This window comes from Pectinophora gossypiella, chromosome 3 (assembly GCF_024362695.1).
Source record: "Pectinophora gossypiella chromosome 3, ilPecGoss1.1, whole genome shotgun sequence".
Lineage (NCBI taxonomy): Eukaryota > Metazoa > Arthropoda > Insecta > Lepidoptera > Gelechiidae > Pectinophora > Pectinophora gossypiella.
This window is the reverse complement of record NC_065406.1, coordinates 3,973,766-4,000,681: the sequence shown is the minus strand read 5'-3', so window position 1 is coordinate 4,000,681 and position 26,916 is coordinate 3,973,766. Positions and strand designations below refer to the sequence as shown.

The following is a 26,916-nucleotide window of genomic DNA, read 5'->3' as shown; positions in this document are numbered from 1 at the left end:
TAATACTTATTTAAAATTATGCATAACATTCAGAAGTTGATAAGTAGTACTGAGGTGTTAAAAAGGTCGCATCGAAGCAATTCATCTAGAAAAGAACAATATTGCTATTTGACATGCGCAAATGTCAAATTGCAATATTGCTTTTTTTAGATGAATTGCTTCGATGTGGCCTTTTTAAACCCCCAGATGTAGTTGAAAGTACCAGGCATGCAGAAAACGAAGTATGTCTAATGTCTCCCGCACCTTAAAGCGCGCTGTTCACATAGTCGTCCTGAGTCGGATTATTTTTCGTAATCGCAACTCTTCCGGCACCGTTTCTGTGTACATTGGGCTTGCTATGGCAGGGGTACCGCGACGAGTCCTGTAGACCACTCTTTCCGAAATTCAGGATCCTACCGCTCCCTTGCGAATACATACGCCAAGTAGCATTATTCACGGTCGCGAATCCAGATGTGTTTGATCGTCGAGGTGCCGATCTATTGCAGTCTCCGTCGAAATTCTAAAAAGAACCAATTGGTAACACTCCAACACAAATTAAAAAAGAATGAGCAATCTGTTTACATAATAGGCCCATCTGTATGTAACCGCTTACCACCGGAAATACTGGATGCAGCGTCCACCCAATCTTTTAAAAAGCTCATAAAGAGTGGTTGTTTAAGAACATATTCCATGAATTTAATGAATTTTTTGCTATAATAATGTATACACTTAATTAATGTACTTACTAATGACATGTAGCTTAAACCAATAAAGATTTGTATTTGTATTTTTGCTTGTAGTAACATTCTTCACTATCCTCAAACAGTTAACTAGCCGCTATACAATCAATGACTCCAGAGAACCTAGTGCATATTACTTACAGTTAGTAACAAAACTGTAAAAGAATCACGTGTGATGCTGATCGCGGTACCAGGCGCCCAGACAATGGACAGAGGTAGCTCTTCCTGTGCCACGAACAATGCCCATTGTGCCGCGTTACCATTTCACCGGCAATTACATATGCTGCTGCACATTTCGCTGTACTATTGGTACTTACTAGTGGGCTATCACGGTCAAAATCTACTTAAATAGACTGGTGATATCTGCTTAACAAAACAACAACATAATATAAACTCACGACGATATCCCTCCGTGTATTACGACCTCCATGGTCCAGTTAGGCTCACGATTGCTGGGTTCGATTCCCGGTGGGGACATATCACAAAAATTACTTTGTGGTCCTTACTTCGGTTAGGACATTACTGGCTGATCACCAGATTGTCCGAAAGTAAGATGATCCGTGCTTCGGAAGGCACGTTAAGTCTTTGCCATTTAATTGCCGTAGAATCATCTTACTTTTTGGGAAAATCAGGTGATTCAAGCCTGCAATGTCCTTACCAAACAAAGGACAGTCTCACAAAGTGATTTCGATAATGTCACCCTCGGGAATCGAACCTGGACCTCCAGATCGTGAGCCCAACGGTCTAACCACTAGACCGTGGAGGCTGTTGTGTCAATAATAATATGTTTTTTTAACTTTATTCTTCACATCTGCCATGAATAAAAAATAGCGATATTTAACCTAAATTAAAATTAAATAAAATGCATTTATATAGTTGTCTTAAAAATCGGGTTCGTTTTCAATGTCATCGCCTTTAGCGACGTTTACTAATATTTCCGAAAACAAGTTACCAAAATGGTGTTTTTTTTTCTTCAGTATTACACGGATAAGAAACGTGTTTGTGTACGAGTCGATAACAGGGTGTGACAACATGTTGATCTGTTGCTACTTGGCTTACCAGTCTCTTCGAAGGGTGAAAGTATTCGTCTTAATGAACAACTTTTTATAAACTAACAATTTCACTTACACCAGATACCTACCAGTTTTGAGAAAAAAAATGTAATGGTTTTACACTGACGACTCAAAAATTTGTGATCCCTAGTTTGGTTAGGACATTACAAGCTGATCACCTGATTGCCCGAAAGTAAGATGATCCGTGCTTCGGAAGGCACGTTAAGCCGTTGGTCCCGGTCACTACTTACTGATGTAAGTATATGTAGTCGTTACATGAGTCATGTCAGGGGCCTTTGGCGGCTCAACAATACCCTCGACACCAGGGTTGTAGAGGTTGGTATTCCACCTCACAACCCACTCGACAAGAAGAAGACTGACGACTCGGTTCGGACCACGGTTTAGAAGAAAAAGGTTGGAAAGGCCCTAACGTGCGTTTTGTAGAACCACTGTCGCCGGTTCAAACCCACTCTCTTTTACTACTACTCCTGCAAACATGTAACTACGATAACTCTACTGCTCCTCAGATTGTGTAGCCACTTTACCGGCAATGTATTTTATGTTAAATAAGTACTGTAATTTTATCATCATCTTGTAATTTGACTTCGTTAGATACTGAATACAAAACTTTTTTTTTTTTGATAAATATATTTCCTGTGATAAGGAGGGATCTCCTTCTAAGATAGTTGATATTTGACTTATTGCCTTGCAGGTTATAATATACAAGACGACCTTTTAATATACTATCGCAGGTCGTGCGTCGTATAGTTTGCGGACGAGTAAAGTGCAAAATTTAAGTACTTATTAAATTTTTGCTCGAGTTGTACAGTCACGAGTACTAATATGTATACGCTTTGAAACCATGTCACATTAACTTTATTGACAAATTAAACCGTAAGTCTCATTAACTGTCAAATATGATAGTGCGACAGGGTTCTAAAGTGGGTACATGACATTGTGAATGACTGTACGGCCCGCGTTTCGCGCTCGGCCCTTCCAACGTTTTTCTTCAATTCAAAGTCTGATAATACTAATTTAGTACCTCCCGGTCCTCTTCCTGTCCGGAAGTGTGACGGAGGCTTTAGTCTCCTTATGACAAAACCCTTATTTTGGCGTCGCTATGCAATTCGTCAATAGCAACGTCGAAATAAGGGTTTCGCCATATGATGACTTATATAGCCTCCGTCACACTCCCGATTCTCAACAAGAGCAGTATTTTATCTCTCTGAAGGTGCCTGTTATTAAATACCGTATGTTCAACTATGAGCATTATAACAAACTGAAAGTGATGTCTCTCATACTCGGTTACAAGGCAGACATAACAATGATGTTTTCATAGTTGTGATTTGATAATATAACACGTTCTTACAATTTGGAAACATCTCGGTAATATAGTCTTAAAGTTTATCAACTTTATTGTACAAAAACGCCTGTATAACTTAAATAACCACATTAAAAAAATTTGCTCAGGGCAGCTGATGCATATTGATCTGAAAAAGCAATATTGCTTTTTGACATTTGTTGCCAATGCCTACTTACTTTTACTTTTATATGCGCAAATATCAAATTGGAATATTGCATTTAAGACGAATTGCTTCTTTGCGGCCTTTTTGGACCCTCAGTTGTATCTGAGCCCATCAAAATTGCCAAGAGAACCAAAGCATAAATTGAAGTGTTAGTAGTTCATTATTTACTAACTTTACAAGGCAAACGCGGTTTGTAAGAAATTGTAAACAATTCACAGAAGGCTCAAAACTCCATACATCGGTTATAGCAACTGTAACAGCAACATAAAGTAAACAGGAGATAGCACCAACTCCTGGCAATTATTTACGCATCAACATCCAGTGGCGGTACCAGGGAGACATAACAATGGTGCAGTCTTGCAACAATGCCTGTTTGTTTGCCACACTCTCATACAACCAGTGCGGTATGCACTTAATTAGTATACTTAGTGCCTTTCCTTCAATTCTAGATAGAAAGCAATGGAATCTTCGCGAAGCAGTGTTACGCCGGTTGCAATTCAGGTATTTTACGCACTTCCTTCATAAAAGAAATGAAACTATTATGCTTTATAGGTATACTATAATCTAACTGACTACTTCCTTTTTATTCTACAACTTAATTTCTATACTAGATCCGGAGCAAATAAAAAACATAGAACTCAGCTCCTTATAACATAACATTTTTAATTAAATAAACAAATGACAATTAGGTACTTTATCGCGCACTTAGGAAATACAAAACTCGGAAACAAAAGAGAATTAGGGAGAGTACAATAGACTTATATTCCCAGACATGTCGTTAACACCGATACAGTGTTCTTTATTAATGTTGGATCCTTATATGGACGAAGAAAAGAAAGACGCCACCACACAACAACAATCCAAAAACATCAGACTCAAAGACCGAAAACAAAGATGGCTGATCTCCCGTGACCATTGGGGAAGACCGTCTAGTGTCAATAAATTGTAGGTATATCACAAGATTATAGCACTCTTATTTCCAGACTTATACATATATAACTAAGTACATTATCTATCATATCTCTTATTAATAAATCCAGCCAAATTCAAATTTTAGAACAGTATGCCGGTCTTCCCCACATTGACCTTATTGAACTTCATACCATCATACATACCATCATTCATACCATCTTGAACTTCATATCAAGGTTCTTTAGGAATAACGTTTGTGAAGATGATTTTGTACCCTAAAGTAATAAACTGGAAGAAAGATACATGGCAAAGTCTAAAACATTCAACTTATGATCACGAGTATATCCCAATTGGAGTAGTCAGATGTACTTTTTTTTTAACGTGACTTATTGTAGATTTGCTGCAGATGGCATTAAATACTTGGCCGGACAAATGGGGAGCGCTGAAGGCTCTCACCCGGTACAACGTTTAAGACAACAGGCCTGAGGGTGCCCAGTTGGGCGCGAACCTCGGCTCAGGGCGTCGTCTGAGAGGAAAAATATTTGAAAGAATTAATCGACCCTAGCGGGTCGATAGCGATAAGCGCTGACTGAGGGAAATCGTCGACCACGCCGGCGGGGTCGGTATCGGGGCCCTGAAGTGTTTGGTGTCGCGAGCTGATTGGCTGCCTCTATGGCTAGAGTAATCGGGTCGTCGGGTCAGATGTACTAAGTACCCACACCTCACTGAGTTTTCTGCCAGACCAACGTAGGTGCTGGTGGTGTTAATTAGCTATGTGAAACGATTGAATTTTTGCAGAGTGACTCCGATCTGTACACTTTGCGAGGTCTTTGAACTGGCAGGTATGTCTTGGGCAATAAACGACCCAAATCAAACAATCTGGATGACGTAACGCAAGAATTTTGCAACTTCCAATCAGACAATGCGTTTATTCCATTACGATGAGATACAGGGCCGGTTTTTTTTACTAAGTTTTTTTTTGACGTAGATTTGCTGCGAATGGCATTCACCACTTGACCGGACTTGTAACTAAGCAGTAAACATAGAGCAATGAAATTAAGAATGTATAGTTTGCACTTAGGATTAAAGACATGAGAATTCTAACTGTTCCGTTTTATACAACCATGCAATAATCAGTTCCATACATACATAAACTAACGCCCGTAATCCCTAATGGGATGGGCAGAGCCACAAGTAACCATAGACAACTTGCTGCCGTGTTGATACGACGATACCTAAGAAGGATACGGTGAACGTTATGGTGACAAGGAATCAGCCTTTCGCCCATAACAGTTGTCTCTCAATGTCTCCGATATCAGTCATTTACAATACAGGGGATTGCCCTGAATACTTAATACAACTTACAAATTTATCCAATTAAAAAAGCTTTGGACAATGACAGATTATTAGCTTAGACTATCGAACCGTGTGTAGCTCCATCCACCAGGGAAATGAGAACGGGAGTACAAAAATATCTAATGCCCAGCGTTCTTTTCCTAACTAATTATATAAATAACAATATTAAAGTACGCTATATGTAGAAACAAGTGACTTTACCTACGTTTGAATATTGAGTGACCTGACCGAGTGGTACTGATTTTGGGTAAGTATTTAAAGAAAAAAAGAAAATTAAATATTTATTCGGCAAAAAATACATAATTACATATTGTTAAATGGTAGTTAGTAATTAACAATAGAATTAATTTACATCTCATTAGCGTTAATTATAATTGACTAAAACTTAACAGACTTACTTAGTCGACTTTATGAGTTTGATTGAATTCATGTTTGGATCATAGATAAATTGATGGTGGTTTCTAGGATGTGTCTCCAATTAAGTCGTAATTATTATCTAATCTGTGCTAACTCCAAAAGCTGACGAGTGGGCGAATAAATATATTCACCTACACATCCACCTACCCCTTCAGGGATAAAAACGCGATTTTTTTTATAATATTCTGTAGGTAACATAGTTACACTTTGAATCGTCAATTTTACGTAACGAACGTCTCATCCGCCTAAAACTACTGCAGCTTCCCACAACCTGTATAGCCGGGGAAAAGAAGCTGCAAGAAAAACCTCGGCAAAGGGCCCTAGATGTCCTTTAAATAAAAAATAAACATAAAATTTTATTATACAATTGAGTAATTTAGCTGCCTAATATCAGTTCTCAGACAGGTAATCCCATGCATTCATATCTTCTAAATAATCAAATGATGCTATGTTGTGTGTGTTGTTATTGTTAGGTACTTAACACGCAGTGTTTTGACCAAATTGATTGTCTAAACTAGAGAATACAGAGATGATTAAATGCATAGGTATGCTGTTTAGACTTCTCCTGTCAAATAACCAAATAACATAAGCTCATATCATAGCTAACGTCGCTGACGTATCTGAAATTTTAAGCGAATTTGATGCGCTTGTTGCTATTGTCAATAAGACACAAATTATTTTAGCAAAAACTTGCAGATAGGTCTGTTTGCATAGTCAGCCATCTAATGTCCTAATTGGGGTAGTTAGAGGTACTTCCATCTCAAGATGAACTATGTACGGTCTCGAGTATTAATATGTATACACTTTGGTACCATGTCACATTAACTTTTTTGACAAGTTGAACTGTAAGTCGCACTAAATGTCAAATATGTTAGTGCGACAGAGTCCTAAAGTGGGTACATTATATTGCTCATGACATGACTGTACACCTCATCGATCTTTCCAGTCAAACAAAAAGTGAAAAACACAATCCGCCGAGTAACTGAATCCGTCTCTACCCGATCGGATCAAATTGCGTCATAGAACCGTACTGGGAAGTGTCAGACGGACGTCTGACCGATTACTGAACGAATGAACCATTGCAAGTGAAACGGGTCACTTGGCCAGGACAATAGCGACCGTCTACGCATTGACGGTAAGAGTGAAGAAATGTAGGTCTCTGTTTAGGTATTTTATTATCATCATTGTATATTATATCATTGTACGGTCACGAGTACTAATATGTATATTAACTGCACATTAACTTTGCAACCATGTCACATTAACTTTTTTGACAAATTAAACCTTAAGTCTCATTAAGTGTCAAATATGATAGTGCGACAGGGTTCTAAATTGGGTACATGATAATGCTCATGATTGTACAACGTCCTCTGTGGTCCAGTGGTTGAGCGTTAGGCTCACGATCCGGAGGTTCTGGGTTCGAACCCCGGTAGGGACATATCACATAAATCACTTTGTGATCCCTAGTTTGGTTAGGAAATTACAGGCTGATCACCTGATTGTCCGAAAGTAAGACGATCCGTGCTTCGGAAGGCACGTTAAGCTATTGGTCCCGGTTACTACTTACCGATGTAAGTACGTAGTCGTTACATGAGTCATGTCAGGGATTGATGAGGTTGGTAATCCACCTCGCAACCCACACGATAGAAGAAGATCTATGGGATCCATCATCTGGGTATAGTCTTCTGGCGCTTATACCATACCTATAATTAAGTATGATCTATGTAAAATTTGAGTACCTATTTTTATTATTTATATTTTACTTTTTTTTTTTGCACGCTACGCTGCAGTTATACAAGTGTACTCTGCAGTTGTCTGGAAGAGATCGATCTTAGCGGTAACGCCCTTAGAATAAGTTTCTCCTGTGAATGTCTTTTAATTTGCGTGCAATGAAGTGTTTTATATCACCCTTACTTTCGTTCTAAGTAGAGTCTTACAGAGTGTATTTATCCTTTGTTACCTATTTTAATTATATTTTGTTCATTTCAAGTTACTTTTAACGTTTTCAGTAGTTCTCCATTTTTTGTCCTAAACGGAGACTTAGATAGTATGTATTGTTGTTAATAAACGTAATGAACATGATTCTTACGATACAGGCTTTGCCTCGTGTAAGAATCATAGGTATTGTCTCTGAAAAAACGTAAACTCAGTAAAAATTGTAAACTTACACTAAAAATGTAATGCTGATTATGTCAAAATTTTACCTTTTTTTTCTGAATAAATATTATTATTATAATTATTATATTATGTGTCATCTAGCTCAGCTTTATCACAAGCAGATAATAATGTGATATTGGCAAATTCGTACCCGTTACGTGTGCAATGGCCCGATTGTTTCGACACGACCGATTGTTGTCGATGTGTCAATCACACCATCAAACGGAGCGAGTGCATTGACAATCCGTTACGGCTAAATGGGGATTACGTTTCACTATAGGCTGTCCTGATTTAGTTCCATTTCGATTCTGATCCGCACCACCCAAATCCCCTGGTAGTTGCGGCTTCCGAATACATACCGCTTAGGGTCGGTACTGAAATGTATCGGCGTCCGAAGGATTTAATATACGATCCCGACGAGCCGATTACTTTAGCCATAGAGGCAGCCAATCAACTCGCGACACCAAACATTTCAGGACCCCGAGACCGACCCCGCCGGCGTGGTCGACGACTTCCCTCAATCAGCGCTTATCGCTATCGACCCACTAGAGTCGATTAATTCTTTCAAATATTTTTTCTTCTTAGACGACGCCCTGAGCCGAGGTTCTCGCCCAACTTCAGGCCTTTCGTTGTTTTAAACGTTGTACCGGGTGAGAGCATTCAGCGCTCCCCATTTGTCCGGCCAAGCAGTTAATGCCACCTGCGGCAAATCTACAATAAGTCACGTCAAAAAAAAAAAAGATTCAGTTCCAATTGTAAAGTCAACAACGTAAAAAAGTTGGCCTGGTTCTCAAAAATTGTTCGATGATGGTGACAGTGCATTTCCTACCAACTTTTTATCATTCATACCTATAATTACCCATAATTATTCCACTTGATATCAATTCGGTTTCGATTCCCGATGGGAACATTGTCGATATCACTTTGTGAGAGGACTTTACAGTTGAATCACCTGATTGTGTGAAAAATAAGATAATTCCGTGCTTCGGAGGGCACGTTAAGCCGTTGGTCCCGGCTATTAGCCGTTAAAACATCTCCACCGATGCGCAGTGAAGTAGCGTGTATGCTACATACCCCCTCCGGTTAATTGAGGGGAAGCCTGTGCGCAGCAGTGCGACGTATATAGCCGTCGACAATCAAACCCGGACCTCCAGATAACTCTAACTACTAGACCACGAAGACTGTTAGTAGGTAATACACAATACAGTAGGTATTACACGTAATAGTAATCTAAGTATCTCAATATTTATATGCAACTATTGGGTATTTTCATGGACTTTACGAAACAATAATACTGCCTATTTAAGAATGAGATAAAAACAGCATGATAATGTTAAAAAAAAACAATGCACTTGTCACGACAGACATCTAGATAGCTATACACGATAAATGGATAAGATAAATATAAGAAACATGTGGAAAAAAATATTTTATATTGTTTTTTTAAAAATTGGTAGATCCATTATATTTTTTCTAAATTATAGATCTCCCTCCAATTTCATCAGTCGTCCCGTGACACTTGCAACAGTGTTGAAATATCGGGAGTCTCATATCCCTGATAATAACGCAGTAAGAATCCAGTATTTTGTGTTTTAAGTATCTTAAATAATATCCCTTTTTAATCGCATTTACATCCCGCTTAGGGACGGTACTGAAAAGTATCGGCGTCCGAAGGACGTAATATACGATCCCGACGACCCGATTACTCTAGCCATAGAGGCAGCCAATCAGCTCGCGACACCAAACACTTCAGGACCCCGATACCGACCCCGCCGGCGTGGTCGACGATTTCCCTCATTCAGCGCTTATCGCTATCGACCCACTAGGGTCGATTAATTCTTTCAAATATTTTTCCTCTCAGACGACGCCCTGAGCCGAGGTTCGCGCCCAACTGGGCACCCTCAGGCCTGTTGTCTTAAACGTTGTACCGGGTGAGAGCCTTCAGCGCTCCCCATTTGTCCGGCCAAGTAGTTAATGCCATCTGCGGCAAATCTACAATAAGTCACGTCAAAAAAAAAAAAAAAAAAAAAAAACCTTTTTAATCGCAAATAGTCATCTACGTATCATAACCCTTCGACTCCTTAGACCACTTTCTGCAAATATCTCACTCGCTCCGCTTTCATCGATCTAATTCCTTAATCTGGTATCGCGTAGCATTGTCTCTTTATTATCTGTGGCAGCTGTCATCGCCGATAACACGCCCGTAATAGATTCCTATTTATTTAGGCTTGTCCTTTCTCTTTGAGAATGCAGGCTGGTCTAAGGTGCCATTGCGAGGGTTTCACCAGTAACATTAAAAAAAATTAAGACAAATTATTTTAAGGTTTTTTTGAAACGTACCTAGTTATTCTAAACTATTTTTTGAGCCATATCAGGGGCCGTTGGCGGCTGAATAATAACCCTGACACCAGCGTTGCTGAGGTTGATAATCCAGCTCTCCACACAATAGAAGATTGAACCACGCGAATTACTAAGTAGTCATACACTGATAAGATGGATTAAATAATAACAAGCGAAGATTAGAGTCTTTTTAGAGGTTTTTACAAGGCATTTTCGCGTCGCGTTTTCGCTTATTATGATTATTTGCGAAAACCCTCACCGCTCCTCATTTGTTCAACATATGAGGCAAATAAACAGCACGTTACGTCAAAAAAAGCAACCGGTAAGGTCTTATATTGTTTTTACGACAATAAGAACGTGTCAACGTCGTTGTCGTCAAAGTCGCGTAGTTAAGAAGTGGATAGTCGCGTGTGAAAGTGCCCGTTTGCCCAGTTTGATGGATATTGTCCAGCTATACTTCCGACAACTGCTGTCAACGCTTATGATAATGGTCTGATTGGGTTATGTAAACGGCTCTAAGACAGTTTACATTGGAAATTGCTACTGCTTTCGGACTGTTTAGAAACATGGTATTTCCAGAGAGGGGGACTTGAATGAGTTATCTGAATAAATTCTTGCTTTTATATACTGGTAATATACTTATAATAGATAATATACTGGTAAAATTGCTGGCGTCAATGGTAAAAAAAACTTAAAATATTTAATTTAAACATGGCGTATACTCGAAATTCTACTGAATTTCTTGTCTTTCAGAAGTCTTATAAGTATCATTATTTTCACTGCCTTTACTAAAATAGTTATGTTAGGGTATTAAAGTTCTTCGAACTCCTCCTTCATTATGCGAACTGCTAAAGAATTGAATTCTCTTCCTGCGTAATTCTTCCCTGGTATTATAGTTAGGGATTTTCAAAGCAAGAGTGGATAGGCACTATTTGAGTTTACATGTTCCACCTTAGACCACATCGTTGCTTAAGACCAGGCTGGATCGCGGCCAAACGCACTCAAATCTTTTAATATTAAAATCACGCGAATCTCGCGATGCTGCAGCGTTTAATCTGCGCGACAGTCATTTTTATTTTTTGACGTGACATTTTGTAGAGTTGCCGCAGATGGCATTAACTACTTGGCCGAACAAATGGGGAGCGCTGAGGGCTTTCACCCGGTACACAATTTAAGACAACAGGCCTGAGGGTGCCCAGTTGGGCGCGAACCTCGGCTCAGGGCGTCGTCTGAGAGGAAGAATATTTGAAAGAATTAATCGCCTCTAGTGGGTCGATAGCGATAAGCGCTGAATGAGGGAAAACCCTCGCGACAGTTGCGCTGCATGATAAATCCCTTCAAATTGCGTCGGCCGGTTGAGGCGTCTGCTGCACTCTTATTTATTCGACGTACTTACTGTTTTACATACGTTTTAATATGACTATTAATCAATACAATGGATACAATTATTTCATAACAAATTAATAAATCATTTGAATCGACAATTTAATTCACCGACACAGCATTATTCCGCCCACGTCTGGCCAATTGTGTAATTTGGGACTGTATTGTCTTAAGAACCAGGTAATTTAGTACCTAAGTACTATTAAAAAGAATGTCTAGTTACGAACAAATAGTCTCTTCTATCGTGTGGGTTGTGAGGTGAATTACCAACCCCATCAACCCGGGTGTCAGGGTTATTATTGAGACCACGAACGATTAGTGATTATATTTCAATATAGATAAAGTTTTAGAGCTCTGTGCCCAGGTTTATCTTACAGCTTCTTCACAGGTTTTGAGAAACTGCAGCAGTTTTAAGCGAATGAGACATTCGTTATGTAAAAATTGACGATAGAAAGTGTAACTATGTTGCCTACCGAATAAAGATATTTCTATTTAAGTAATTATTATTTATTTAATAAGTTATTGTACACAGGATAACACAGAAACACAATTTCACAACATGAGGAGAGACAAAAGGCATAACTTATTTTGAACAGGAATTTGGGTTTGGGTTTTTTGAATTTTGACAGGATTTTTTTTTACAATAACTTCAATGTATAGAAGCTAGTGCTGCGACGTTCATTAGCATAGTGATGTATCAGTCGAGATGAGGCCGATCGATTCTGTTCTAACAGTACCTATTAGAAACTATCAACAAGTAAGAAGTTTCTTATCGTATGGGAAGCTTGAAGACTGAACGCATTTACTGGAAAGTTAAATCGCAATGGCTGACTACTTTCTATTGAGTCTCGCGTGATGCATAACCGCGACATTTGCAGAGTAGCCGTCTTAACAGCTGTTTTTGTTTTATAAAGACACTTGTCGACGAGAGCTATTATTACTAGAATATTATATTACCAGATACATAAATATAGAAAGTTATCGTCTCTAGACATATTCGAAATTGAGCTATAGATAGGTTCCTTAAATATTGTCGATGCAAATCTCTCACTATTGTTGGCAACATCAAAGTCTTAATTATAAATTCTACCTACTGTAATATACTTTCCTATGGCAATATTACGGGACTTTTACGCCACGGACTTTGCCGACGAGGTGCGTTTTCTTATATCTCGCTACTTTTTGAAAATATTTCCTAGTTTTTTATTACAATACAGTCCATTTAACATAATATCGAAGAGGTTTTATTTACCGGAGCGATAATCGCCTCCAACAACTATTGCATAAGTATTAAAGACATTCTTATGTTTATATCTTATGTTATGTTTTGTACTACTATTATATGTATAAAAAAACTAAATAATTATGTTTAGCTTAAATGATTATTCAGTTTAATTATGTTAGCTTATGTTTGTTTTTTTTTATATTTATACACGCATAATTACACTGTACTACTACTCTACCCATCATTGTGAGTTGGTACAGCCATATAAGTACCCAAGAACCCAACTTTATGTTCCAATGTTTGTATAATCCGCTGTATTCAAATTCAAATTATTTATTTTCAGACACAGGTATTACATTACAGCTAGCCGTTTTCAAAAGCAGGGTCGCTTTGTATTGAGCGGGTCAACAATTTAGTCGCGTTGAACACACTGTGAACATACAAAATACTTAATATGAAATTCAACTCCAAACAAATATCCCAAATCAGTAGGTATTTCAGTACAACCCATAAAGCTAGTTTAATGCGATATCCGACACAATTTGATTGTTGAATTCGTTGAACGATATAACATTAGCATATTCTGTGGGCGCCTATACCCATAAACTTAGCATATGAACCTACATTCCTGTTTAGTTTATTAGCGAAACGTAAGCTCAATAAGCGCACGCGCACATGCCATTTGCGCTGGCGCCGCGCCCGACGTTTACGTGCGCGTAGACAATACAAATATACTTTATTATGCAAAACAAAATTTACAGTATAGTTACATCAAAGCGATGCGATGCGTTTGACAGATATTATATACTTAGGTATAAGTACATATATCTTCAGTTCCTAGCCCCTGGCAAAAAAGTTCGTTAAGTTCGTAAGTTCGTGACCCGGGTGGGAAACTACCTTATATGTTTTTTTAGGTAAGTATTCTATAAATAAAAATAAATAAGTACATACAAGTAAGTTACAAGTAGTACCTCCGGTTGATTGAGGGGAGGCCTGTGCCCAGCAGTGGGACGTATATAGGCAGTTTATGATTTACATACATACATACATAAACTCACGCCTATTTCCCGCCGGAGTAAGCAGAGACTATAGAATTCAATTTGCTTCGATCCTGACACACTTCTCTTGCTTCCTCCACATTCATCAATCGCTAAATAAATAAGTATTTATACGTATATTCATTATATTTTATGTATACCTATATTATGAGAAATACTTACCTATTAATATTACATGTTGCATTAAAACACTTAAAAAATGTTAATAAATAGTACTTAGCTAAATGCATGGCGCTTATCTGACAAAGTACATAACCTTTACATGACGTAAATAAAATACGGAAAATAGAGTTTATAAAAATAGATTCCTCAACAAGGTTAAGCGTTACTTCACACCTGGATAGCTTATAGTATAGAGTATTGCAGCCATTTATGGGACGGCTCAGCTAAATACCAACTTGCCGCTTTGGACTCAGTGGAGCGCAGAGCCAAGAGGATGATCAGCGACACGCGGCTAACAGCTAAGCTACACTCCTTAGGACATCAGCAAAAAGTCGCCAGTATGTCAGTATTCTACAGACTCACTTCGGGGAGTGTGCCCGCGATCTACACGAGATCATTCCACCATCCCCCTTTTATTTTCGGACTTCCAGACGTATTTGGTGGATATCCCAACTATTCGCACAAAGCGCTTCGCATCGTCCTTCATTATGCGCACTGCTAGGGAGTGGAATTCTCTGCCGTCTTCTGTATTTCCGAATGCATATAACGCGGGTGCTTTCAAGGCCAGAGTGAACAGGCACCTTCTGGGCAGCGAGCTCCATCTTAGGCCTCGTCAATACCTTTGGGCAAGTCTGGGGCCAAGAGCAAACCCATCATCTAATCTAATCTAGCCTACAAGATCCCACTGCTGGGCAAAGGCGTCCCCTTCATCTATCCATTTTTCGCGGTCCTGTGCGTATTCCGGCCAGTCCCTCCGGCAAGCGTCCAAGTCGTCACGCCATCTCTTTCGAGGTCTGCCACGACGCCTGTACCCGTCATGAGGCACCCAATGCGTGACGAGCCGTGCCCACCGCTCAGGGTGCAAAACCCATCATAGGTTTTAAAAAAAACTGATGAAAGAATCACCCCTGCAAGTATTTATTACCAAACATTTTTTAATGATACTTATATGTAAGTATAGGAAAGACGTTGACCACAATCTTACCTGATGGTAAGTGACGACGTGACAGAGGATGGGACATTGGTTGTCTAGTACCTATTTACTCTTACCTTGAAAAGACCCAGATTGTACTTTTCGCTACTATATAGAAAATTACATAATATATTATATTTTTTAATTTAATATATTATTAGATATTTAGATTACGAAACATTTACATGATTTAAAGGCAGCATTGGAAATAAATTCTCGTAAAGTTATAGATTTAGAACCACACAGAGAATAGAAAACGTACGGCGAGCACAGATTGGCAGGAAGCCAGACAGTCTTCGTTGCAGAGATGTTTATTATCATTCTGGCAATTCTTCATATCTCAAGAGTCGATATAATGTCATTCATATTCGCAGTATTTCAGTTGGCGGCTGAAACTAAGCATTATTTATTACTAAAATAATGAGTAGCAATGACTAGGCAGGCAACTATTGTGTATTTTAAGTACTTACGAACGTGACTCTATACTGCTTTTTAGGTAATCTTCGAATTTCGAAATTTATTTCTAAACACGTGTGAAAAATTACGTGCATCATGAAATAATTATGACAACAAGCACATTGTATTTCTCTAATGGAAAATAGTCTAGATTAACGATACTTTACAATTACTCAATTTTCCTTAAGGAAATAGAACAGGAAGTAATTATGCATTTGGAAAAAATATACCGTTTTGTTTTTGTTTGCATTGTAGGGAAAACGTACCATCTTTTTCTTCTTGGCGTGCCGCTCCATTACTGGATATTGGCAATCAATTAATTTATTCAATTTTATAACCTGGCAGCACATACCCCAAATCGTTATAAAACATGTGAATATTATTATTATAAGTAATTCTCATCTTAATGTTTAACAAAATTTAAATTATGAATTAAAATTCGGTAATGAGCTCATGGAATATGTGTCTCTTCCTGGAAGTATGGAGTAGCTCTTCGACCATGGCCACATTCGTCTACTCCTTGACGGTGGCCTCCCCACGCGTTTACGACTCCCAAGTTACTTACCATCAAGAGTTAGATATTACCATTAATATCCACTCGATGAACGAGACAAATTATATGGCTACTTGGGCCATTTTGGTCACTTCAGTTGATACAGTCAATTTATAATGGTTTAAGAGTAACAACAACATAATTTGTCGAAGGAAATAAATATTTGAAGAAGAAGAAAACTAGAAACTTAATCGTAGGTACTAACTAGCCTTTGAATATACTTATGTCTAATTCTTAACCTATGGCATAGAATAAACAATTTTATTGTACGCAGGTAAGAGGAAATTTCAGTGTGACAAATTACTGTTATGTACCTTAATACTTATATTATCATCCCGACACGGAAGATAATACTTAAGTACCTAATAACTTCCGCAAGTCTTCATTAGACTAATTATAATATCTTCATGCTAAATAGATTATCATGTCCATAACTTCACATATTTAGTTGCTAAGCATGCAGTACTTTTCAGCCAAGTTGGCAAATTATGTGATGTAATCTACTTTCGTTTCTCAGGTCAAAGTTCTTTCACCTTTCTTCTAGGAACACTTAAAGCGTGTAAAACCAAGGAAAGTCATCTACGACACGCAAGCGCATAATCATTATTTTGACATTAACTTTTACATTAAATGCTGCATAATCTTGATGATAGCAATTACTCTTTAAAATGCCTTCTCTAATTTATGGTTAGATTTATATTTTATGTAGAAAGGGGTTTAGTGCTTTCATTTAATTAATGTGGCGTTGCTAGAATATTAACTTCGGAAATGTTAAAGACTTACATTTGCATTATAGTTTCACTGGTTTGAGTTGAAAGGTTATTTTCACAAAAAATAATGTTAAACCCGACTTCCAGGATACAGATGGGATGTTGGTTCCCACGTGTTGCTGTCATTTTCATTTAGACATTGCTGTTAGCTTGTATCCTCTTATTATGATTCTTTCGATTGTATTCTTGCAGTTGCTTTGACAATTGCGTTCACTGTAATGAAAGAATAGAGATATATAATGTAACTTCTTACTTAAATTACACACATTACTTTGAAAGTGTAACAAATGAAAAATTGCCATGGCCATATTGTCCAAGCCTGTAATTCTATTATTATTCAATCCCGAAATTGTATCACGCATTGGGGTCAGTTTTTGTGTGCTCTACCCACAAACGTGGACTTTCTCCTAATTTCTGTTCAGTGAGTGTTGTAACTGAGCGTAAGTAAGGTAATCGTGATTCGAATAGAGATTAATTCGTCTATTAACTCCCAATATGGAGAGAACGGCTGAAACAGTAAAGTTGGCGATTAAAGTGATTTATTGGATCGCTACTCTATAATGCTGAGGTGAAGGAACTGAAGGGAATGATGAGAAAGTAAACGGGTTTCCAGCATTGAAGAATGTGGATCTTGACGGGGTGAAGACTGTCAATAAATAGTTATCGACGGGAAAGGAGGGATAAAAAGTTGGATTACGGAAACAATTGAATTGAAACTACGGGAACATTCGTTAAAGCCTAACAGATGTACGGCAGAGAGATGGGGCGAAGTTAGTGATAACACTTTTAATAATAAACACATGAAAACTGCAATAGACGTACTTACTTTGATAAACTGCATGTTCATCTAAAATAGACCTCCTAACCCAGAACAACATGCAATCAACTCGGTGGTGTCTGCAAGTCATCTGTCTCTACGTTCATCAAAACAGACAGGCGTCTTGCTTATACAACAGAAACAACCTCCTTAATTGTTTCCAAATGTGCTCGGAGCATAGTTGCAACTGGTTCGAAACCCGTAAATCTAGTTTCGCGTTGTCGATTCGATTTCCGTTCGAGGGGCAGCAGCAGGCCGACCGAGCGGCGAACACAGCTGAGGCGCGGCGATGGCGTCTGGATTTTTTTGCTGCAATAGATATGGAAAGACTCGGAGAGATCTGCGCGCGCGGCGCGGCTGGCGACGGCGGCCGGCGGCGGGCGCGCGCGCCAGTACTGCGCCGCTCCCCGCCGCGCTCGCGCGTCTCCGGTGAAAGCTAGCAGCGCACCTGCCGACGACTACGGCACCGCACCGAATCAGCGACCGTTATCGTCCTAAATGACAACCTAATGGACGAACGAAGAGGTAGTCCACGCATGCTTGTGCTAACTCAGTGTGAACACTAGTGGAGTGCAGTGTTGTGTTCATGTCCAAATGGAGGAGGTTCGCATACAGGATTGGCCCGAGCCCCCGGGCTCCCATGCATGGCTGCCAGCTTACGGCTTCCAGCATGAGATTTTGGATAAAGACGACTATTTCGGCTCCAATGGTGAGTGCCGCTCGTCCGAGTGGTCCATTTTGGTCTCTACCAAAACTTGGCCATTAGAGTTGGAATCCGGAGAATGCATTGTCATTAAAGTTCGGTCAAGTCGTGACTGTATGATGAAACAGGCTGTTTTGGAATGTAAAGTAGTTGTGCTTTGTTTGAAAGTTATATCTGTTGTGTTACTGACCTTGAAGGTTTCTTAATATTCCTTCAAAAACATGAACTTTTTTCTAACCTTGCTTCCATCATCAGATGGCTGCATAGTGTGTAATTAAGCACTTCTTGTGTATTACTTATATAGATGGATCTTTATTGTTTCTTGACAACAAAACTAATTAGTCTGATGCATAGCCATAAATAACAACAATGGAGTGTGCAAGAGATAAAGCGGTCGATACGCGTGACTAAAATTACCCCAAAGTCACCGCGTAAGATAATAAACAAAATAAAAAGTAACCTAACGCTGAACGTAAAGAAACTTTAACTGTAGTTTGCTTCAGAGATCGATATAATATTGAGTGGGAAAGGTCACAGCACTCACTTGTGAACAATAATAACAAAGTAACACACCTAGGTACCTGGTGCAAGCAAGCAAAAAACCAACTAAATCTGAAATGATCTGACGAATTATAAACTAGCGATATAATCAAATCGAGTATGGAAGGTCCGCCATTGCAACCATTAAGAGCATGCTGCAAAAAACGTGAGAACAATCACACTCTAACTCAACTTTGTGGAAAGTAAGAGTTTGCAAATCGTTTTAGGAAATAAGTACAATCATTCATTTTAATAATAGAGATTTTTGCTGAAGATCTCATAAATCTTTTTAGAGAATATAGGTAACGTTGATCTTGTGAAAGTGTACAATTAGTAATATTATATGTTTGAAGTTTCCAATTTATCATCGATACCGTCCTCTCACCTAAGTAAGCAGTAGCCAGAAGATGAAATTACTTTTAATAACAGGAGTATTGTAAGAAAGCGTGATGATTGCCGGTGTCGATTGCATTACTGTAGCGGATCCACTTGTTTTCTTTATGTAACGATTTGCTGCACTTGACTCATAACATGAAGCCATAAGACTGCTTTTTATAAACAGAAAGGATTTTCACTCAAGCAGGTATTTATGACTCCAAAAGTAAGAGCACTGCTCTAGTAATCAAAGTAAACAAAATTTCTAATTCACACATATTCAAATGAGGCTAGGTTAGCAAGAAACCACTTGGCTCGGCCAATGACCTCATTATTTACGTATTCTGATACATAAGCAATGAACTGACGTCACCCAACACTGCTTTCCATGGTAATAATTCATTTAATTACACGTCAACAGCAAAGAATACATTATTTCTACCTCAAAATCGTATACTATTATTTTTCCCACCTCTCAAATTGTTGTACTAATACTATTTTGAATTCCAATTTAAGATTTGAATTCTTCAATCAATCAGTTGGTCTAAGTAATTCAATCGACACTTTCGGCTATCAATATGATGTTACCTATTTAGTATCTACCAGTCTACAACTCTTTGCGAGTCAACATAGTATCTTACAAATCGATTTCAAATCACCTGCTCTCGTTCGTTCTTCTTCAGTCATATTGTGGACTTGTAACATACATAAGAAAGTTACCAAAAGTAAACTGTGAAGGGTGAAAAGATACTAGTTATGAAGTATGAATCATGCCTACAACTGTTCAAATATCACTTTATTATGGGCTACATCAAACATTTGATTTAACGCCAACGATCTAATGTATATGTTATACACAATGGAACATTTTAATCATGACTCTATATTTTTTAAAAGGGAAATTGTTAGGTGTACAATTCCAAGTCTGTTTTCGATTTTTGAATCATATCCTTAAGCAGGACAGTCAAAACAAAAACTATCCTATCACTTTTTCTAGCGAAACATCTTCATGCAGAGCTAATCGAGACTAAAACACAGAATTTATAGAGTACCACTAAAGAAAAGTATCTCTAAAATAATAAGTTTTGTTCAATGGGTCTCGGTTAATGATCTCGACTCGTATACGACTGGCCGTATAAATTCTGTCGGGTACAGTTTGCCTTCAAAATGAACAAAAAATATTTCCACGCTCAGATGGTTGAATTTTGGGTCCACTAATTGTTGGGATATGATGTTGATAAGGTATATTCTTGTTCAGTTGTCTTATTTGAAGTATTTTTACTTTGGTTTTTCTTAAATCCCATTAGGTGTTGTTATTCTGATCTACCTTCTGATCTGATTCTGATTAGACACAAGTACTTACATAATTAGAATCTTAAGACTAAAATAGGTGAAAGTCAGGACCGCCTATGTAGTATCACATATTTTAAAAAAATATATGCAGTAACATTGTGCGTATTTTGTTCTAAAATGTACTAAGATTTTGAAGATTTGTAAGATATGCATATGGCATAGGCGTTCCTAACGTTCACTAAAATAGTAAGGTTGGCATTTATGCCTTGAAAAGTCTTAAGGGTATAAGCTGTACAAGTTTAAATTGTTTTATGTAGATGCATAAATTAAAATACAGTAGTTAAGATTTCTACCAGAATACTATAAGAATAATCTACTGAATCTTTAGCAATTAATTGCAAAGAACGCATTTGAGTACCATGGCGTAACAGGCCGAGTGAGTTTTACGACCCCTACAGTTTGTTTAAGTGTAGAACTGTACCTGTGTGGTGGGAAGTATGTGGTCGGACCAGTCCCCGGCCCTAAAGGTCACACGCTATCTGCAGGCGAATCACTCGACTCATACGACGCCATGCGCCAGCGCAGTCAGACTCGCTTTAATCTCCCTACGGAACTTCCAATAGAGAAAATAATAAAGAAATCCTAAAGATAATAATCAAAAAGATTGTAAGATCTCTTTTTCTATCGTGTGGCTTGTGAGGTGAATTACCAACCTCATCAACCCTGGAGTCAGGGTTATCATTGAGCCGCTAAAGGCCCCTGACATGGTTCATGTAACGATTACTGACTTACTTCAGTAAGTAAATTGTAAATGATGAGAGAAAAATTAACATTAGGTACCTTTACTTTATAACAACGAAGTTCTTCACTATTTGTATTACTTTTTTTAAAATCCGCAATGACATAATGAGAGTGTATCTCATAATATTTTTAAGTAGTTCAGACTTCGCGGTACAAGGCGAGTTTGCAGTGTCGCAGCGGACTGGTATTAAGAACCCATTTATGTAATAAACAGTAAATTATATAAGTACTGTACAAATAAATGAGTTTCGTTATCAATCCATGCCATAGAGCAACACGGGCCTACCTTCGTTCTCAGTTAAGATGTGCCCGTGTCCTTGAGTGTCATGACATTCGAGATAAAACATAAGATAACTAACGTTACCCGGTCAATTTCAAAATGTACCTTCGTCATTTTAGTACACCTGCTATCTGGATGTTTTAATTTTTCAGGGTAATGTTTTCATTAATTTCAATGCTTCTGTTGTAAAAATTGACCTTTATCTTAAACTTTAATTTCTTCGGTATGTACATATTTAATATTTGCAGGTGTTTGATACAAGTCCCAAGATATATTGGATCATGGGTATGATGGATCAAGTTGGATTGAATAATCACTCAAAAGTAGTCCATCGAATTAAAGTTTCGATCTATCAATAAAAACAATCAACAATTTCGAAGCATACTTATAATAAAATCGACTCATAATTTATTATTTTGACTGATATTGTATTGAATCAAAAACACAATTTAAATTCTAGATATCGCACATTGAACTGAAGGTAATAACGGTAAAAAGTTTATTGGTGTTTTGTTCACTAATAAACCTACTTTGCTGATTGATACGACTTGAAAGATATCGCAATTTCAAATTTGCATTGATACCTATCGTAGCTGAGAATAACGATAGTAAAATTATAGTGCCAATGTCCTTTACCAAACTGTTGATCACTACTTACATTTAAATATATACTTATATATATGACAAGGTTAAAGCAGAAAATTAAATGAAATAATATAGATTCGGAGAAAAACTTGATAGAATTGTTTAAAAAAGCAATCAGTTTATTGCTAAACATTTACGAACAAAAAACAGATTTAAGTAAAAAGATTGCAATACTGGTAATTATTGCATTTACAAATTGTTAATGAAAAAGTTACGATATGATCCTTAGAAGTCACATTAAAAACAGGTGCATAGCAAAATCACTTTCTCGCGGTCTATTTAAAGCTCCAAAGCATCTATTTAGATGAAGTCAGGAAATGTTGATATGATGTTAAGTGCAGGAAACATAACCTACTCGTCCAAATGTTGAAGATACTTCCGAAATTGCAGGGTACCGAACAGCTGATGGTGCTCTATTGATGGTAGGTGAAGAAATGTATCCTCCCTCAATAGATCTTGTACAAAATTAGTTAAGATTGTTGCCCCAGTAACTCTTGTACAGTAGACACATTATAATAGACGCATGACTAGCAGCTGGCACGTGGCAATACAATTTTTGTCTATTGTGATCGGTTCGGTCCGTGTCAGCGAACTTTGTAAAGGTTGTGTGTGTAGCGTACTTTGCAATCGCAACCTTGACATTTCACAATAAACTGCAAAGCTGGGGAAAGTCATCGGTACAATAACTTTTTGCTGTAGTGGTTATTTAGGTGCTTAAGGTTTTTGTTTGGGCCTTGATAAAATTGTGTGACTTGGCTTGTTGCTTTGCATGAATCCGTTGCGTGATTGTGTTTAGTAATATAAATTAAAGCAACAATTTATCCCTGTGTGATAAGCCACAAGATAAATCGCCCGGCGTCACGGTCATTTGGCGCTACAATATTAAAGTTCAAACATAGGGCATAGTTATATTATAACCCGTGCAGCTAGATATCTCGCGTTAAAAGGGTTGCACACTACCGGTAGATGACTGTTATTGAGTCAGGGTAAATCCCTTTAAATATAAATCTAGAAATACAAATTAGCAGCATTGCTGGTGACTCACAGAACATGTAATCATATTAAACGATCACGCAAATGTCAGTAACCGCGACATCTACCCACGCCATATACCCGATTTTACATAACATGCCTAGTAATAACTACTTGCGTATTACGAGCAATTAATTGGGAAGGATATCAAAGGATCCTGGCCAAAGACATAAGGAACATATTGGTGATAATAATCATTTACAAATTCTACGAAATACCTTTAATGAGACTATTTGTGATCAACATTGAATTGGACTTTGTGGGTTTGAATTGAAACATAGATAATTGGTGGTTTCTAGGATTAGTTTCTAGTAATGGCAATCTCACACCTATTATATGGGACTTAAACATAGCTAGAGGAGCAGTAACAAAACTTACCATGAAACTTCGCCACCTGTAACAAATCAGGAAAACCTCCTTAAAGCCAAGAGTTACAAAATATTTGCAAATCAAACGCAATGATACAAGGGAAGATTACGTCAATGTAACCCGCAATACAAAACCAGTGAATCAGTGATCAATCTTCTTACATCAACGTATGCTATGAATTGTGAATCATTGGTGCTTGCACGGTAATCTGCTCGCATAGATGTAGCCTAAGGCAATACCTTGGTTCTCACAACACCAATGTCAAAGTAACTAAGTATTGTGAAGGCTTCTATTATTATGTGCTACGGTTTATACTACACTGTTATGGTTGATATGCCTATGCTGCGCTTGTTTATAGTTACCGTTACGTACAGTTTAAAAAAATCAAGCGAATAACCATAAATATAGTTTGATATTAAATGGATACTACACTTGTTTATAGGTAGGTATTAATTAGAATCATTCGTAACTTCATCAAATTAAATGTAGGCGTTCAAGAGCTCAGAAACTTGTTTTATATGTTATTATATTACAGTTATGTCACTTGTAATATATATTTTCAACAAAGATTTGCAATATCTACTTGAATGATGTCACCCTTATGACTAAAGCTGATGAAATATATCAAATTCCACAAAATGTAAAATTTGTAGGTGTTTGTAATATCATCTATTCTACTTCATGTTAACAACACCAAAGCATTAAGTGAAATTAAAAATATAAGTAGAAACTAACGGGTAAAAAAGACATTGGATTTTCTGCACCATTATTATTTCGAAAAACATGTTAAATAGGTATTCCAATTTTAAATCTGTATGGATGATTGAATAGGAACTAATAACACCTAAATACTAGGCTGACACAAAGCGTGGAAGTTCTCGTAACAACACTCATGATGTTTCCACTCGGCATCACATTCCAGCGGCACCGTTACGTGGAACTAGTCGGTTCAAGCACTTCTTGTCATCTCTCTCACCGCAAATATACATAAAATTGCATTTTGATTTGCCGCTTCCTTTCAGAGAATATTCACTTTGTACGTCGTTTGAGGTTAATCGCGTAATTATGTGAGATGCCATTCTCTTTACTGTTTATTTAGTCATATCGTTAAGTTTATCAAATGTTTAAATCATTTGTCCACTGCAGAATTTACTTAAAGGGTCTTTAGTTTCAAACAATTTAACTTCTCTAAAATATACCTACTACGCACAAGTATTCATGATGTCAATAGGAATCCTATAGGTAAGGTTAGGAACTAAGGAAGATTCCTAAATTGCGTTAATAAGTCCTAAAAATATTCTTAAAAAGTCTCCAAATCGTGCAATTGATGGATGACGATCTTAAGCGTCCTACTAGTTTTGGCAGGTTCTGAAGTCGGCTATTAAAATCTATTTGTTCTGAGATGTACATTGGGTATCTCGTAGACCCGGTTACGTCCACCAGTCCACAGGGTGTGTATTCTCTATACTCCCGCCAGTTAATAACTGAACTCCTGCGCACAATATTGGCGCGTATAGGCTGTTAATGTTACGCTTTCGTTAAAAAAGTGCAGGTGGCATGTTTACACGTACTAATATGAAGTCCGTGAGACCACAGTGGCATTTAGTTGCAACACCTGTACACTAATTATGTGTTCGTGTCCTCAATAATAAACCATTAACTTTTAATATAATATGAGTGTGCAGCAGCCACAGTGTGTTTTGCAACAAAAACTGGGGTTACCTCAATTGTTTATAGCCTAGCTCGTATAGTCTGGAGAAAATGAACCTAATGAACCTAAAGTGAAAGAGGAGTGCAAAACATTTTTAACGACTGATTCTTCCTCATTGCTCTGTGCATCGTGAAGATAAGTAAGTGTACGTACATTATAAGTACTTCTTTATCTTCTTACAGTCTCTTTCCAGTAAATATATTTACAGTGTAGTCTATGTCTTGTGCTCAGCTTATTGAGATAGAACTTCACTTCCAGATCATCATCTTCATCTTCCTAGCGTTATCCCGTTTTCACAGGGTCCAGGGTCAGGGTTTTTTCAGGGTCAGGGTAACCTAACCTGAAGTTTCGACAAGTTCGGTTTTTTACACAAGCGACTGTCTGTCTGACCTTCCGACCGGAAGGGAAAACCAGACCAATACAGGTTAGGTCCCATACCTCTGAAACGCATTTCTCTGAAATGTGGGTTACCTCACAACGTTTTCCTTCACCGATGAGTACGTGACAAGTTCGAAAATCATTGGTTTAGGCCTGCGCTGCACTGGGAGTCAAACCTGCGACCTCAACGTGAGAGTCAAGCGTTTTCCAACTGCACTACTAGGGCTCACTCACACTTCACTTACAGATAAGTTCGTTTAATCTCTTAATTATGAACCATTACATCTTCAAAATGCTAAAAATCATCGCATTCATTTTTATCACATTCGTTTCGTCCGAGCATTCAGTGTCTTCGCCTTAAATATTCGCTGTAGCGGAGCATAGTACCGTTGCCCAGCAGAGTTGTAGTCGTAAACGAACTATACATGAAAAAGTCTCTACATTCGTTTGTTAGAATGCATGTTCCAATTCCAAGTATTTGAAAACGGAACAACAGGTGTTCTTAGCGCCCGATTCACCTGTTTCATTCACTCTTCATCTCGAATACTCGTTATTAGGGCAGTATCAATATTTTGGCTACTGTTTAGACTTGAGCTGGTGACCTTTTGCTTCAATATCCATCTCATCTACTAAATCCAGTTGAGACTTTTACTTAGATGTTAGTTTTAAAGATTCTATTTACGTCCCTTTCTAAAACCCTCAATTCGAAGGAATATTATTTAAGTCGCTAACTCTTGAATGTTGTCTGGTTTTAAGAACCTGTAAATGCAAATCTAGTCAATTCTTGTTTCATCCGGTATTTATTATAGTCCTTGATATTTATCAATACCATGCGAACCACGATCTCAACAATAACATTCACTTCACTACTCACGGTTGAACTTGCCACGACTCACGCACTAATAGCTCTTCT

General features: G+C 37.8%; 1 protein-coding gene and 1 long non-coding RNA gene across 2 annotated transcripts in view; one reads left to right on the top strand and one right to left on the bottom strand.

The window, feature by feature from the left end:
- Positions 1–15,452: 15,452 nt before the first annotated feature.
- LOC126381115 (uncharacterized) lies at positions 15,453–18,249 on the bottom strand. Its single transcript, XR_007568684.1, has 3 exons — positions 17,886–18,249; positions 17,073–17,272; positions 15,453–15,675 (listed from the first exon to the last, which is right to left on the bottom strand). It is a non-coding gene; the product is annotated as an uncharacterized LOC126381115 (long non-coding RNA).
- A 7-nt stretch (positions 18,250–18,256) lies between these two features.
- The window catches only part of LOC126381091 (nascent polypeptide-associated complex subunit alpha, muscle-specific form), a 130,295-nt gene continuing 121,635 nt past the window's right edge, over positions 18,257–26,916 (top strand). Inside the window, exon 1 of the mRNA XM_050030628.1 lies at positions 18,257–18,585. Coding sequence (XP_049886585.1) covers positions 18,471–18,585 — 115 coding nt within the window. The 5' untranslated portion in view covers positions 18,257–18,470. The remainder of the gene's footprint in view (positions 18,586–26,916) is intronic.